Consider the following 16,106-nt stretch of genomic DNA (forward strand, 5'->3'; position numbering starts at 1 on the left):
GAAATGTATAGTGAAATGTCAATATTTTACAGTGAAGATAGTGAATATTTCTTCATATAATTCTATGCGTCTGGTAGTTAATCTTTGGCTGGTTGGCAAAAGATTAAACAACAATGTAAGTTAAAAAAGTACCGAAAAGCTTAATGAAATGTTAAAAATTTGTCCATGGCTATTAATCTGGGAGAAAAATTTAAAATTATCTATGAAAAACTAGTGATACAACTCGACCTAAAAAGGCTTGTTCCTATAAGTCGAACATCAAAACCAGAAAGTGGTTGTTGCTTCAAGTTAAATTGCCAAAAAAGGATATGAAATGTTGTCTGTCTCTTCCTATGAACCTTAGGGAAAAACTTGGAATTCCCGATGGAAAACTAGTGACTTATCTCACTCTAAAAAGGCTTGTTCATCAAAATCGAACAACAAGGCCATAGTGAACAAAACCAGAAAGGACTTGTTATCTTAAGTTTGAACAAATGTGTCAAAGAATCTCACGAAATGTTAAAATCTGTCTATGGCCATGATCCTGAAAGAAAAATCTAGACTTCTCGATGGAAAACTAGTGACTCTATTTCACTCTAAAGAGGACTGTTCTTCAAAGACGAACAACCAGATCGTAGTAAGCAAAACCAGAAAGTCTTTCCGACAATACTGGCCTAAAAGTCTCTCTAAAAAGAAAAAAAAAAGACACGACAATAAAAGGAAAATACGGAAATATAAAAAGCGAACTAAAACTGCGAAGTAAATAAAATCATCAGCACAGTGTTTTCAAAAACATAACCTCGAAATACAACAGATGATTCGGTCTGTCCATAACATAATTAAATGGAAAAATACTATGTAATCTAGAAAAACAGGAAGAAATGACTATAAAACACCCAGAAGAAAAATGTATGGGGGCAATATCGTTAAGAAGATGTTGGAAAGCGGCGAAGGAAGATATAAGAGATGAAGAAGAATACAAAAGATGGGAAATAGATATTTTTTAATACTACTGATTGCTCTCATTGAAACGTCTGTTAATTAATTTCCATCATGTATTCCATGAATTTGGGATACAATAGGAAAGAGAAGAAGAACTGAAAAAGAAGATACAAACTTATCAGTAGAAGAGGAATGGAAAGAGATTCAAAAAGCGATAGTAGAATCTTTGCCAAGAAAAGAAAAAGCAGGAAAGAAACGAAAAATGGTTCCATGATGAATGAAAGGCAACTCTCACCGACAGAAAGAAAGCAAAAAAAAAACAGACAAATATAGACCCAAGAAACAAGCAGAAAGAAGAAATTAAAGATAAATAGAAGACATATGACGACAAGAATAAATTATAGTATAGATAAAGAAGGCATTTGTGTAAGAAGCAAAAATAATTGTCTTAGAAATAAATGGAGAGAAAACAAAATACATAGAGAAAAAAATTAATCGATTTTATTGTCTAGAAGTAATAGTAACATCCACAAAGTTAAAAGAGAGAAAACAGACTAAAAAATGTTGAATTATAATGATTCTCTACCTATTCTATGGTTCAACTAAAATAACTTACGTGGTGTTCTTGTATCTCTTTGTAAAATCAGTCGATCTCTACTACCGGAACTCAATACGTCTCCATTCCATGCTAACGCTCCGACTCTAGCAGAATGTCCCATCAATTTGTTAACTTGCTTATTGACGGCCACGTCCCATACAGTAACATAACCTAAATGTGTTCCTACAGCTACTAAATGTCCTCGTTCGCTCCAAGCCACCGAGGTAACTACGTTACCATCACTGGATAAATCACACAATCTCGTAACCTGTTAAGAAATTAGTATTTTTTTTTTATTCAGCACGGCAATTTTTGATCATTTTGGAAAAAATTAGTTTACCTGGCTTGTACACGCCGACCATAAATAGACACAACTGCCTAAACCGACGCTGAGGACGTTCTGTACAGACCAGTCGACTAGATTCAGATAAAAATCATCTTGGAGTTCAGGAGCGTCTAGGACTTTGAAGGGGATTCTAGATATTTTTCTTGTTGCTTTATGTGGAGATCTGAGAAGCCTTTGACTACTTGTACTGAGGGGGGACAAAGAATATGGACTAGACTGGGCTTTGATAGGAGTTTTTTCATTCTGAAACAAAAATAACGAATTTAGTTGCGTTCGATCGTAGTTACGAAGCTACTCAAACCTAAACCGTACACAATTTAGAATATACGAGGGTGGTTCAAATATAAATCGCAATTTGTGAATAAACGCGCGAATTTAGTGTCGTAAAAGTGGATGTTAAGCTTGGGGTGGGGTCTATTTTTGTCGTTCAAAAGTAATATGTTGGTTTTCTTGATACCAATGTCTTGTTTTTGCTTATTAAATATGCCGCTGTTGCTTATACGGGATTGATCAGACCATTATTTCTTTTTTGCAAAATCCGGATCTTCATTAGTTTTGGTAAAAACTAATTTGAAAATACCAATCGTTTAAAGGGATCGTCAGGATGCAATTCTTGAACAATATCTTGTACCAGACATTTTTTTTGTGTTATTAGAACTTTAATTATTATCTATGGGATTGAAACTCCTTTTAGAAACACTTTTCCCACCTATATTAAAATTGAAGAACTTTTTTTAAATTTAAAGATTATTCGGTGGATGATACTAAAATTTTTCTGTTAATATGTGGATATTAAAAAATTTCGACTACTGAAAATACAATTACAACAATAATAAACAAAATAAAAATAGACACCACCCCAAGTCTAACATCCACTTTTACGACACTAAAATTGCGCGTTTATTCACAAATTCCGATTTATATTTCCAAAAGTCTTCGCCTTGTATCTGAAGAATGAAACTAGTTGGAATATTTCTGTTTGTGGCTTTAAAAGTTTTACAAAAAAGTGATACGGTGTTGAGAAAACCGTATGTCTATATCTATGTGTCAAATTGTGGAGTTTTCACTCTTCTGAATATTCTGCTATACACAGTGTTATACTTAGTACATGCAAAAGGGAAAACCCACATACATATAATGAATTTTTTATCTTATTTAATATTTCATAATTATGAAAATAATTAATAATAAAGGAACATTGTATAGGCTGAATACCCTTGGTATCTAGGCTAATTTGAAACTAAAATAGAAGTAGATTTAAACGATGGAAGTTACGACACGAGTGATTTATTTCAAGGTTAACAAAGAATAAATGTGCTGTAGTTCATTTATTATTTTAACCCTTTATTCTACAGCAATGGATCGGTGTTTCAACAACACATTGATAAGAGGATTGTAAACAAACTACTCCTTCGCTTGTTCCAAATACGTGATATTTTCAAAACGATTGAAATTTATTTTTAAAATTAGTCTATTTTAAAAATAGTTCTAGCGTAGAATATTGTCTCAAATTTCTGCTTTGTAGGTTAGACCAGTTAGAACAGATGAAGCTTTTCGAAAACGTCGTTACGAAAGAGTCGTTAGCTTTCTTGTGGATAGGGATAGTGACATTTTAATGCAGGATATGAAGGAGTTAGGAATGGCCCTGATATAGGAAAACTTTCCTCTGCAGAGTTGGAATTGTGGTGGATTATAGTAGGGTAATGGGATATCGACTGGAATAATGGGAGCCTAGAAGTAACGAACCAAATATATCTTCGAAAAGTCTGAGAAATTTTTTATTCTTTATATTAAGTAAATGCGTCGTCCATTTGGCTGGTGAACGGGTTCACGTGCAACATCGACGTACGACTTAAATAAATATTGTAACTGCATTTAAGTCATCTTTATGAGATGACTCAAACATACGTGTCATCAATTTGAATAAGACTATGACCAACCGCATGTTTAATATCAATAGAAGGCAGGATTTAAATATAAAAATTGAAACTTCAAACTTTTGTAGATGATTCAAGAGCTCCATCCGGGAAAACGCCTTAATATAACACATATTGATAGTGGCTCAATATTTGTTGAATGAGGTTTAAACACATTATTATGAGGGTATGGATATAGAACGTTATGAAAAATTGTTTCCAGTTATTCTAAAATAGAATCAGGATGTGTTATTGTCGTGTAGAACTCTCTATATGACAGCCGACGTTTAAAGCACTTACCAACCACCCAATGGAGATTGGTATTTAAATCAAGGGACCAATTTTGAAAATCGAATTACTAAACTTAATATAGTGCCATAAAGATAAATACGTAGTCTATGCACGCGGCAACACAAGCTTTAGACAAAATTTCAACTTGCTTGCCACTCAGTCAAGTTGTTTTGTGAAGGTCTAAAATTCAGTTTCGTGCTGTTATTTTTTACAAAAGAAGGATTAACACTAACACAGGTCAAAAACAGTACGTAAGGGAGATCCTGTTGAGGTGACTACTTCAAAAAACAATAAATTAGTGGAAGAAATTGTTCTAAGTGGCCGATGTCTAAAAACAATCCGCCGCATTTGGCTAAGAAGAAAATGTTGTTTCATCAAGACAATGCATCAGCTCACACTACCTCATGCACCCTATTCGCCAGATTTAGCCCCTTCGGATTATTTTCTGTTCCCAGATTTGAAAGAATGGCTCGGTGGTCAAAGATTTTCCAATAATGAAGAGTCAGTTAATGGCTATTTTGAGGAGCTTGATGATTGTTATTATAAAAAGGGTATCGAACTTATTGAAGATGGCTGGGAAAAATTTATGGAGCTGAAAGGAGATTACGTTGAAAAATAAATATATTTTTCCCAAAATTTTTGTGTTTTCTTTGTTGGACCAAGTCCTTATTATTGCCACAGGCCTCTGAATCGTCAATTTCTTTTCCTGTTGGATCGACAAAAGTTTACGTGGAAAATATGATTCCATCTATACATTTTGCTCAAAATAATAAAAAAAAAAATGATAATTTTGCTATGAAAATCGGTATATTGGGTTAATATAAAAATTATATACGAACTATTCATAAGTTCCGCAACAGAGTTTATTAATTTAAACAGAAATAGTATTGTATGTTTTCCCCTAGTTGATTACATTAAAAAAATCCGAAAATTATCACTTTTCTAAATTCATATCATTTATATAATTAACATACAAATTAATATCATTATTATTTTATTACAAAATATAAAGCATTGTTTTAGACAATACTGCTATTAAAAATGTTAAATACAATACTGGTTGTTTAAACGCACACACGTCTATTACAGGAACCGAGCCGTTAGCCATTAGTCACTAATAATGAAGGAACTTAACGAACTATATTTGGTCTTTATGGATGTTTAGTGACTCGTGTGACGGGGTAACAAGCATTCATAAAATATTTATAAGTGTTAATTTAGGAAAAAAATCAACTCAGTTAGGAGTTGATGAAAAATCGCTGAAAAATATGACACCTTTACTTCGAATTGACCACTAGGGTCGAACTCAGAAATGACATCTCGAATATTGTTTTGTGATAGTGAAAATTTTGATAATTTTTCAATTTTAATAACGAGAGTGGTAGCGCAGAGCCCTTAATTACCGAAAATTAATCAATTTTATTTTCAGTTGTCTCCAAACTATTTGTATCTATCCCTTATAATGCGAATAAAGGTCGAAACCCACTAGCAACACGCCACACCACGCCACGCGACGTCGGTTCACTTGGTACATTGTTGTGTATACATTTGTAACACGCCACGTGACGAGATGCTCATTTTGACTGAGACTGAGAGTTTTGTTCAAAACATTGAAGTGTTGGAGCGCCCATCAATCGGAGCCTCTAGCATTTGATCAAGCCGCTTGGTAGTGTAGGGTCTCCTTGAGATGTTAACACCATTGCGGCACCGGAAGACACACTGTTTGCATTGCAAAACAAAAAACATGTTTTTTTTTTTGTTATAATTAAGTTCCGCATGTACACGATGTACACGTTTTCGACGTCCAGAAACCGATGTCTTTTAGCTGTGTCTTACTTTCGTCTTTTAGGCTTCAATTTATGTGGTCGATGGACGTTATGTGAACCAATAACATGCCGTATCATTGATGTCATTTAGACGACATGTTCTATCTGGGTTTATACGATACAAGTAATAAAATATTTTAGATTCTATGAATACAATTAGAATTGAAAGTAGTAGTTTCATACAGAATTTGTTTTTGGCCAAAGTATCTTTTAGTCCAAGTAGTTTGTTGATGATGACAGTTGGAACAAACCTTTTTACACGTCATTATAAAAAATGGTCCAATTTCTTATTTAAAAAATAAGTATTCTACATTTTTAAGCGTAGGGTCACTCAAAAATGGGTTTTTCAATTCAAAATTAACAGATTTGTCAAAAAATTTATTAAACCATACAAATTTTTAGCAGCTTGCTGTTGAATATTTTTTTCATGAAATTACATTGTTAATATTTTAACTTTTTAACAGTTCATTATAACAAGTTTTAGCATATCACTACTGATAAAAGTAAAAAAAATATTGAAATTTTGTAAATCACTGAAAATAATTGACTATAACAATGTGAAAATTCTTATACGACAGATAGAAATAAAAGAAATAAAATGTTATTTGACTGTAGGTAAAAAAATAGGAAAACTTAATGAAAAACAAAATTGTATACTTTGCGGAATTTATTTATGAAAAATAACAGTTGTTTACTTAGTAGGATTAATTTAGATTTGTTTAGATAGAAACAAGAACACACATTGAAATATATTTTTAAAATATTTTGAAATAAAAAGGGGCACTAATATTGACATAGGCTTTTCAAATATAACATACACATCCCATTTCAATGATAAAGGATTTAATGTAATAGTATACAGGGTATTCCAAAAAACATACGCATTTACACCTGGTGAAATTGTATGAGGGCTCCGAGCACACGCTACGATTGCGAAACTCTCTCTCTCTCTACACACTCCGCCATTGTTTGCATTCAGTCGTCAGTCGGCGTAGTCACGTAGTCTACAGAAATCCATCGGAGAATGAGTCGTGTGTATGGGAAAAACTTCATGAGTGATGGTGTTGGGCGTGAATGGTGTCGTAAGTTTAAAGTTGGCCGTAATGATGAATGGGACCAAGGAAGTAAATCTGTTTTAGATGACCTGGTTCAACGAGTTGAACCGCAGATTCACCATTACTGCTTTGTCTACTGAATTTCCAGAAGTTTCAGGTTAGGCTACATTGTCGGCAGCTTTCTTTCAATTGGGTATTGAAAAGCTTGTCCACAGGTATGACAAGTGTCTCAAACTCTTCGGTTATTATGTCGATAAGTAACTACTGTAAGTGTACCAAACTTGCTTCATATTAACTTGTCTTTTATTTATAGCCTATCGGAAGTTGAAATTAGAACAGCCCTCGTAATATGATATTATTTTATCAGATTATTTATATAAAACACGTATTTTAGTGTACTATTTTATTTTTTAGCATTCTTTGTGTGCTTATACTATGCAAATGGAATGTCTAAATATTAGGTGGTTATGCGAAATGATATTTCTGTCCAAGTACGGCCAGCCAATTAAATCCCCAGCGCCAAACAAAAGTCTAAAACTTCATAGCTTCCAACGCGAACGCAATCGTAAAAGTTTATAAATACAACATAACAAACAATTTGTAAAATACCCCAGATGTACTGTGGTGTTTTTCATAAAATCTGTTTCTAATAAATCTAATAAACAAACATTTTAGTACTTTTTAAATTCGTAGTACCTAGTTTCCTTTCAGACCATACGTCTACTGCATAATATAATTATTACATATTTATTATGCAAGCAGTAGCGATAGACAATTGGCGATACGTAATAATTTTTGATTTCCGTTATCCTGGTTCCTTTTAGCTTGACATAAATTTCCGGTTTAAGAATTTATCACCAACAATAAAGCACGATATGATGAACATTTCGATAGACTGTTTTTTTGATATGTATGACGAGCCCGTTTTATCTCTTTTTTACATGCTTTGCTTCACCTCTATGTGGGTTTGTATGTTTGTAACTCTCTTTTGATCTAAGAGCTAGTAGCTTATTTAATATAAATTTCGTTTCGACAAAGGATTCGCACCTCCTATCTCCGTGTTGGAAATTAAGCACTTCGACAACGTTACCAACTACACCGATATGAAGTTTCGACGAGATGTAGATATCTAAGCAGCGGAGCCGTTATACGAGGTTCGTATCAATCAAGGTTTAGCACAGAACGACAAAATGTGCCAAAATGGAAACGCATTTTGTTTCATATTGGAAACAAGTAACAAGAAAGCTCACGAGTTACTTTCAAGATTTTATTCAGAATTCTCAATGGAAAATTAGAGATAAACTTCGTTCTGAAAGGCATTTCAATCATAGTCGAACATCAAGGTCATTGTTTCCTTTTTAATTGTGAAGATGGAATAAGAAGTCTATCCATTGGGAAGTGCTGTAAAAGTTTGAGAAAGTTTTCCTGTTTCTCCATACCCGCTTTATTCACCAGGTTTAGCACGGAACGACAAAATGTGCCAAAATGGAAACGGAAATTGTTTCATATTGAAAATAAGTGTCAAAAAAGCTACGGGTTAGTATGAAAATTATTTTTAAAATTCTCTTGGCTCTAAAAAGTTCTGTCAAAATCGATCATCAAGGTCATTGTTTATTCCAATGGGAACTACTGTAATCGTTTGAGAATGTTTTCCCGTTTTTTCGTATCCGCCTTACTTATCAGATTTAGCACCGAGCGACAAAATATTTTCATCAAGTTATGGATTCAACGTTGAGTTAATACAATGCCACCCGAAGACATTACTTTAAAGAAGATTAATCCATATTATGGTTGTGAAATTATTCAGTTTCGTATCAGGCCATTAAAGTAATACCCAAAACAACAAATTTTATCGGTAGTACGTTTCCGTTTCTTGTTTTCATTTTTGCTTTGTCTTTTTTCGTCGATACATTTTTGCATAAAACCGTGTATGCCGAGGTATCACAAAAGGGTGGTTTGACCTCATATACACACATTTTATATACAATAATATAGATGTAATATGTTTAAAATTTATAAATTCATATTATGCACGGAACAGTGATTACATCGAAAGGAAACGAGGGAATATTAACACAAACATTCTTTTCGACTTATTTCGGGAGTCGTCTATCGGAATTTGTAAGGGATATACCTATTGCGTACGTAGAGGATGTGACGGTAGTCGAACACGTTCTATACCCAAGTTCAATGGCAAGAAAAAATAAGTTACCCCGATATACAGTGTGTCCATTCAATATCTAAGTTTTTTTTTATAAAATCATATTAATTCTATAAAAACTTCCACCATTCTTTCGATACCTTCTGTATATTTTTATCTAAAATAAATTGACTGCTTATTTTAAAACAACGACATGTCTATCTTAAGAGGGTTGCTATTTATATTTATAGTCTAATATTAAAGAAACTACTATATACGAGGTATATTCACAATGTAATTTTCGTTTCTATTTCTATCAGCGGTATCGCTGCTATCGCAATTCCAAGCTTGCTCGGCATTTCCTTTTAAGCATAAGAAATGTACCCGAAATCAGATCCGTCATTCGTTTTCTAAATCTACTGACAATTCTGCGAGTTTTACGGAGAAAATGCTATGAGGGATTCAATGATTACATGACTGATGTACCTCCAGAGCCTTTGATGTTGAAAATTGTTTATTACGCAGTCATTGGGTGCAAAAGCAGGAGTGTTATCATCAAATCAAACTTCTAGAAAACTAGGAGAGTAGTTGTATTATCATTATAAAGAAAAATTCGCATCTTCTTTGATGTTTACCGTATGGAATACATAGGCAACCTTCTTCCGCGAATAACTTTTTTACACCAATTAAAAATTATTTCAAAAATATCTTCCTCGCGTAAATATAAAGTCGAAATTCTACACTAATTCTTCGAAATACATCCATAAAAAGAAATCGATCTGACCAAGTTGTTGGTTATAAAGGGTTTTCCAATAAGAGGTGTTATTTTGAACAGCCCGCTATTTCGGTAAATGTCAATTTTGGAGCTGTCATTTTTTCACATTTGACAAGTAGAAACTATGCCATTAATGAAAATGGGAATTGAAATTATTAAAATTCACTATAAAAATTGTGAAAGTTTGGCAGAGACGGTTCGTAAAACTAAAACATTTTTGGGTCGACGTGAAGCACCTTCTCGGACCGCAATACAGAAATTGGTGGAAAAATTTGAGCTGTTGGGACAAGTTAGTGATGTGAAGAATAAAACCCGTGCACGTCGCTCAAGAACAACAGAGAATATTGCTACTGTAGCCCAAAGTGTCGAAAAAAACCCAGGTTTGTCCATTCCTCGTCGTTCTTTGGAATTAGCCATTCCACAAACGTCATTACACCGTATTTTGCATAAAGACTTGGGTCTTAAGGCCTATAAAGTTCAGTTAACACAAGAACTCAAGCCGGCCGATCATCAACAACGTCGTGTCTTTGCTGATTGGGTCCTTGAAATGCATCAAAATGATCCGGAATTTCATCGAAAAATCATCTTAACTGATGAGGCCCATTTCCACCTTGGTGGTTACGCCAATAAACAAAATTGTCGAATCTGGGGCTCGGAAAACCCAAGAGTTATTGTTGAAAATCCTCTCCATCCTCAACGCGTGACTGTTTGGTGCGGTTTATGGTCTGGCGGTGTCATTGGACCTTACTTTTTCGAAAATGAGGCTGGAGCAACAGTTACGGTGAATGGATTGCGCTATCGAGAGATGATTAATGATTTTTTATGGCCGGAATTGGATGGTATTGATTTGGACAACGTTTACTTGCAACAACAACGAAACCATCGATCTTTTAAAATTTCCGGATCGTGTTATCTCTCGAAGAGGTGACCACAATTGGCCTCCGAGATCTTGTGATTTAACACCTTGCGACAACAAAGAAAGATAAGGTCTACGCCAAGAGTCCAGCATCGATTCAAGACCTCAAAGATGGAATTCGTGAGGCTATCGAGGACATAGGGCAGCCGCTTTGCAATTTGGTTACGGAAAATTTCATGAAAAGGATATGGTCCTGTAAGCGCAGTCGTGGCGGCCATTTGGCTGATGTTGTGTACCATTATTAACGTCATACCTTCCTCTTTATAATGAAATAAACAACCGATCATTTATTTAAAAAAATGGCATTTTTCTTTGAATATCAAAATACCTCTTATTGGAAAACCCGCTAGATATAAGAGAGTTGTTTGTTAAGTTTCTGATCTTAACCTGAAGATATCATAAGATGGAAAATTATTTGAGAGATTCTAATTGAAATTTGATCTATTTTGGACGCTTAGTTTCTCTTTAATAATCGTATGAGTGAATCGTTGTGAAGATTTTTCTGGAAATGAAATATTCCTCACTTTCATTTGCAGGGGAGAAATGGAACCAATAAAGATAGAGCTTCGCTAGAAAAAGTGTATAGACAGAAAAAATGTCTCGTTTTTTTGTTGGGTCGAAAAATTTTCAGACAACCCTCATACTGTATTCGAGGTATTTTTGTTAGAATTAGAGATATTTCCGGAGATTGATATGGTATATGCATTTTATACCTTCGAAAAACATTATTCAACTTTTCTATTTTCGGTATGTGGCGTCGATAAAGCAAACGTCGTATTGTGTGTCATGTTACTTTCTAACTTATGTTCACGTGTTTTTGCTATAACGGTACTATAATTGTGCAAGTTTACTTAATAATTATACAAAAATTGAAACTGGAGTTTCAAATATAACTAAATCTATTCATTATACATGAATCATTACAATTTGATATTTAGTTTCGCTGCAACCTATATAATGTAACACCTGTAAATATGTGTTATGATTAACTTTCTGATGATTGTACAATATTTTCACAAAACATAGGAATTTAGATGTAAAATCGTTAAGAAATACAGTTTCAAGTGTATTTTTCATTAGAAAGAAAATAATTTTTTATTAATTCTTTAATGTAGACCTCTAAAATGAAATGCCGAAACGTTATTTTAGTGATAAATTTAATTGTGTCAAGATCATAAGGACATGTACTGATTTGAGTAAAAAAATATGCGTGGGACATTCGCAACTACAAACAGTTAACATCAGTGAGTTTTTTCGAATTCAATCGTGGTTGCACTTCGCTATAAGATGAATTCCGTGAAGGTCCTACAAAATAGGCTGTTGTAAACTGTTATTGCAATATCGTCATGTGAAATACCGTGAGATTGAGGCAAATTTGGGCATTAGTTCCACTCGCATACATTCAATATCGCATGAACATATGGCTGTCAAAAAGATTTTTTCGCGTTGGATACCGTATAATTTGACGGTCGCTCAAAAAAAGGCTCGTGTCGATTGGTGCAAAGAAAACCTGAAAAAATTTAATCGCGGAGCTTCGAAAGACGTCTTTAAGGCCGCTTGACATGATATAATAAAACGTGCAATGCAATGCAAGACTCAATATTTCTTGATCAAAAGCATGTGCAGATGAAGTTCAGCTGATTGTTTCATACAAAACACCTCGCACTTGTAACATTATCGATTTGATGCTATTTTTATTGCGTGCAAGCTGAAATTCTAGAGGAGAGTTCATCAGGCTGCAAAAGAGAGGAAGCTGCAGATATCATTATTGCCAATTATTCACTGACCACTTTTTTCTTGCCCATTTTAATTAGCTTTGTTTGTGGTAATGTCAAGCGACGTACAATATTAATCTATGAAATATTTTGACTTTTGAAAAATTGCATACAATTTCTTGCAAGTTGTCTTGCATCATGTCAAGTTGCATTTAAGATCGGATTAATATATAAACCCGAAAGTAAACAATTATCGATTGTATAGGTCTTTCAAAACGAGCCAAATCCAACAAAAGTTGTTCGCGCACGAAGTTCCATTAGAGGAAAGTAGAACGTTGAATTCTGAACGGTACACCAGCATTTGTTTGCCAGAAGGATTGGAAAAAATCATAAAACCAATTACAGAAGAGGAATCATTCTCCACTCCGACAATGCGAGCTCTCACACAACAGTTCGGACAAAAACTTTGAGCAGTGAAAACATCCGCCGTACAGTCCTTGTTTGGCAAGTTTTTTACACCTGAAGAAGCGGTTGATGCATTCTAATCACATGTTTTGGAGGTATCTCAATCAGAATTGAAAAAAAGCTTCGAAAATTGATTCAAACGCATACAAAAGGGAAAATATCTTGATAATAATAAAGCCATATCAAATTATAAATATTTGTTTTCATTTATCTACCTGAAAACTCAAGTAACAAACCTGGTGTGTTAATAGCAAAGAACAAAAACATTGACTGTTGAACAGTGCAGAAGTAAACACGAAACGAGACAAAAGTAATGGTGATTGGGAAAAAAGTGATCAAGACAAAAATAAGAATCGATACAGAAATACCTAGGAGCAACCTGCAGATATAAATAATAAAATTGCAAAAACTGATGGAGTATATTACGCCATTAACTATAAATTCATAAACAAAAAAGAAATATCTAGAGACACCGCATTAAGAATATTTAAAACAATGTACAGAGACCATTTGTAACATTTGGATGTGATTCTTGGGTTTTGCAAAAGTAAAATTCAGGCGACTAAGATGAAATAAAAAAGATATAAGGAACGTACATCTTATACTAGACTATATTGAAAAAAGACAATTACAATGGTGGGGACACTTACAACGGATGTAGGAAGAACGACCAGTTAAAAAACAAAGAGAGTCAGACCAAGAAAATGGTGGAATAAGGTTATAACCAAAATATTGAATGAACATGGAATAAACTGGAAAAAAGCAAAAGACCTAGCTCAGAATAGGAATGAATGGAGGAAATTTGTACAAACATAACTATGCAAATGAACAAATAACAAAAAAAAGTCTCACGCACGCATTTCTACTGTTCTTTGGTAAAGTGGAAAGTAAATGTAAAGGAGAAATTGACATTTCTATGTTTTATTACATTTTTCAAAGAGAGATTGGTTCCATATGTAGTAAAAATGAATTTCCGACTTTCGACAATCTCTTTCAATTCTACTTCAAGTAAAATTCTTACTTAACTAAATACTGACGATAGGGAAGAAAATAAAGTTAAAGGGAAGATAACAAATCGGTAGATTCGTGTTGCAAAACATAGTTTTCTTATCATTATAATCATCATCTTTGTCATATAGCTCCGAGTGGAGCAAAACGCAAAACACCTGTCAGCAGCTGTGGTAAAATAATAAGGTCGCTATCCTTTGGTCGTCCTTGGTGTACGTGCTTTTGTCGAGATTCTTGGGTACTGTACTGGGTGTATTTTTGTCTAGCCTTTGTCAGATTACACTCGTTTAGTCCATTCTGATCAATAGAATATTTCTTACCGGTATATTTTGGGCGAGCGTACCCGTTTTTCTCAAAAAAAAAAAAGAAACTTTTCGATAAAAAAACCACCATATACATTATTGACAGCCGAGGAGTCAAAAGTGAATTCACGGTATGAAAATTTAGTAATTGTTGTATATAGAAAATGAGAAGAAAATATACCGTGTGGTCGAATTTATCGAACCTCTAAGAAAAAATTACGATATTTATTGAATAATTGTTCGTGTTTTGTAACAGTTAATTCAAAGAACATGTTCTGTAAAGATACGGTTGCAATTTGTGTTCTTTTTTCCTTATCCTAAACCGATACAATAGAATAGAGTACGTATTCGGAAATTGTTCCGATAACTCGGTATTTACTAAAGTTTTTTTTTATAGTTATCTTAATAGCTCCCTATCTGAAAGCGTCGACTCTAGTCGTCTGGCCTGAACAAAAATATTCCACGTATTTGAAATTCTAAATATAGATATAGGATGATCAACTGCAAGCAAACGATTAAATGAGGATAGAAAATTTATAATAAATGGCGTTAATTTACACGATTTTTATACACCAGATAAAATTTATTATTTATTCAGGTAATACCTAACCAGAAAGAATAATAAAAAAAAACGTTTATTTTTAGAAATACTTAACAATAACAGAATCATTGGAAACGACAAATTTTGGCCTCGTTTTCAGCTAGTTTTTTGGGTCGAATTATCCCACGCGCATCCCAAAAAATCGACGCCATGATCTTGTTTGCAGATGGAACGATCTTTGCCTTCTTTGGAGTCGGTTCTCCCTTTTCAGTCCATTGTTTTGATTGTTCTTTTGTTTCGGGCGTGAAGCGATGGACCAACGTCTCATCCATGGTTAATAAACGAAGCAGAAATTCTTCTTTATTTCTATGAAATATTGCAAAATAATCGATGGAAACATCTTTACGAGCAAACGCGGCACCCATCTTACGCACAGCTTTCTCATGTCCAAATTTGAAGTTTATATTCGATGTACCACACTTTTTGGAATGCCTACTATATTTTACTGTTTTACTTACGGCCAAAGGGTGAAAGGGAATAGGTCATAGGAAGGTATTACACACTCGTTAATGATAAAATTCAACAAACAGCGATTATAACGTTATACGAGGATGGTCCCGATACCCTTTTTATTATAAGAATCGTCAAGCTTTATCATCCTTAATTTTGGTCATTGCAATAACGGACGTGGGAGCTGGTGCATTGTCTTGATGAAACAACACTTTCTTCTAAGCCAAATGCGGTCGTTTTTACTTGATTTCTTCGATCAAACGTTGCAATAAGTTCACATAATACTCGCCGTTGATAGTTTTTCCTTTTTCACTATAGTCAATGGAAATTATCCCACGCGCATCCCAAAAAATCGACGCCATGAACTTGTTTGCAAATGGAACGGTCTTTGCCTTCATTGGAACAGGTTCTCCCTTTTCAGTCCATTGTTTTGATTGTTCTTTTGTTTCGAGTCAGAAGTGATGCACTCACTTTTCATTCATGGTTATGAAATGGCGACTTTATTTCTGTAAGACACTCGATGGAAACATCTTCACGACGCTGTTTTGGTTTTATTGTGAACAAACGCGGTACCCATCTCGTGCACAGCTTTCTCATATCCAAATTTTCAGTTAATATGCGATGTAGCGACAATCATCCAGTATCGCTTTATGGATTCTCTTTAACATTTCTGGAGTCTTCACTTCATTTGGTCGACCACTGCGACGGCCTCGTTTAAACTCTGCTACCCAATATTTTACTGTTGATAATTGAGGAGCAGTCTTGCCCAGAATAGAATCTA

At 34.0% G+C, this 16,106-nt stretch overlaps 1 protein-coding gene across 1 annotated transcript in view; it reads right to left on the bottom strand.

Moving 5' to 3' along the window:
• The window catches only part of LOC130899320 (fizzy-related protein homolog), a 52,345-nt gene that overhangs the window by 12,217 nt on the left and 24,022 nt on the right, over window positions 1-16,106 (bottom strand). Inside the window, exons 2-3 of the mRNA XM_057809190.1 lie at window positions 1,860-2,108; window positions 1,538-1,787 (exon numbers count right to left, since the gene is read on the bottom strand). Of these exons, the coding sequence (XP_057665173.1) occupies window positions 1,538-1,787; window positions 1,860-2,108 (499 nt within the window). The remainder of the gene's footprint in view (window positions 1-1,537; window positions 1,788-1,859; window positions 2,109-16,106) is intronic.

The sequence above is a fragment of the Diorhabda carinulata genome, chromosome 11 (assembly GCF_026250575.1).
Source record: "Diorhabda carinulata isolate Delta chromosome 11, icDioCari1.1, whole genome shotgun sequence".
NCBI classification, from domain to species: Eukaryota; Metazoa; Arthropoda; class Insecta; order Coleoptera; family Chrysomelidae; genus Diorhabda; species Diorhabda carinulata.